Raw genomic sequence first — 1,682 nt, 5'->3', positions numbered from 1 at the left:
TATTGTTGGTTTTCTTTTCATTTCAGGGAAGTTTGGTGGTTTGTTTTTAAATCAAAGTTTGTTCAACAGCTTAAACAGTTATAAACCTTCCCTTGTATCTATATAATTCTTTAAAAATGATTTTTATGTTGATGTAAGATTAGGCCTAATGTTATAATTTTTATTTTCTTCCTCCTTTACATGACAGATTTACCATTTAAACATACAAAAAAAAAAAAAACTTTTAACAAAACATTTACAATTAATAGCAACGACAGAGCTAATTTAGGACAATAAAGTTTGTTCAACAACATAGAAAACAAAACAAAAAAACCCTGCAAAGCCTAATTGAAAATTGAAAATAAATATTTGAGGCAACTTTTCGGGTTCAACATCTTTTTTCAGTTGCAAGCTGCTGGCCCCTCAGCGTAGGGCCCCGAAAAAATATTCCCAGCTGTTGCGTTCAGGAACTACTAATCTATTTAAAGCATAGTGGCCTGTGTCAAACATTTTGTTTTATTTTCAGTTTAAAAATGTCTTTATTTTTAATTTTTTTTCTGTTCAAAACATTTTTGTTGAGATCCAAATCTTGTTTACTATTTCAAAAATACTTTTCATTTTTAAACTTTTTTTTGTGTGTGTGTTAATTTTCAAATTATTTTCCCCTTTTAAAAATCTACAGTTTAAACAAAATGAGGTTTTTAACAAACTTTGTGGCCCCAATTAGGCTCCATAGAACTGTAGCAGAGCAACAATGTATGAAAGTATTATCTATCTCTAATCTCTATATGGGAGATTTTGTGCAAATCTCTGTTAATCTGAACTTGTTTGACTGTCGATCTGCCTGCAGACCATAAACGATTCCTCAGAGAAAGTCAAAGTGAGAGACCTGCAGATCGTAACCAGGTAAGGAAACGGATTCTTCTCTTTCTCCTTTTTTTATGCCAAACTTTTGATAAAAATTGAAGAGAAATCGGCTCCATTGTGTGAACTGCAGAGAGGCCATGAGTCGGATGAAGGAGGGAGAAGAAGAAAAGACCAAGTCGTACACGGCACTCGTCTGGACCCAGAAGGCCATCGAGAAAGAAGACATCGCCTTTATTGACGACATCAAGGTGAGTCCAGCTGTTGGTCTGTCGGTGCTGGTTGAGGCTCTGATGTTTGCAGCGTTTATCTCATGGAGGTGTTATTTTTATGTTTCATTTTTATGTGCATGCACAGATTAATGAAAGAGTAAAGGAACCAGCTCCCTAAAAAGAATAGAGTTATAAATGAGGTAACATAGAGAGACATACAGTCATTAATTATCCAACTGAAGTCCTTTTGGTTTCACTTTTATCTACAAAGCTGGTTCTCTGATTTGGAACTAAAACTATTAAACAATAATTAAATTTTTATAGGGGATTTTTATAGTTGGATTAAAGACCTGTTAATTTTTAATATATTAATATCTTGCCTGCTGTAAAAACGCTCAGCGTCTTCAGTTAGTGTAAATCTAGCTACTATAAAGGGAGCGCAGAACAAAGTTAACTTCTAGCATCTTAAAACCTCTTCAGTCTTAGAGAGGAATTGGAGCATTTTATGCTAACGTTTTTTTTTACAGTTATTTACACAAGAGGTTAGTTTTTATGACTAAAATGGAAGAAGTGAAGCTAAATTTATATGTCTGTGTATGTTTGTGTGTGTATGTATATGTATATATA

The 1,682-nt window shown here is 33.2% G+C and overlaps 1 protein-coding gene across 1 annotated transcript in view; it reads left to right on the top strand.

The window, feature by feature from the left end:
- pus10 (pseudouridylate synthase 10) overlaps nt 1–1,682 on the top strand; it is a 22,135-nt gene that overhangs the window by 16,577 nt on the left and 3,876 nt on the right. The window contains exons 11-12 of the mRNA XM_015380933.1: nt 830–885; nt 977–1,094. Coding sequence (XP_015236419.1) covers nt 830–885; nt 977–1,094 — 174 coding nt within the window. The remainder of the gene's footprint in view (nt 1–829; nt 886–976; nt 1,095–1,682) is intronic.

This window comes from Cyprinodon variegatus, unplaced genomic scaffold (genome assembly GCF_000732505.1).
Source record: "Cyprinodon variegatus isolate N-32 unplaced genomic scaffold, C_variegatus-1.0 Scaffold225, whole genome shotgun sequence".
Taxonomy (NCBI): domain Eukaryota; kingdom Metazoa; phylum Chordata; class Actinopteri; order Cyprinodontiformes; family Cyprinodontidae; genus Cyprinodon; species Cyprinodon variegatus.
Note: the sequence above shows the minus strand (reverse complement) of the source record. Positions and strands in the feature narration are given on the sequence as shown.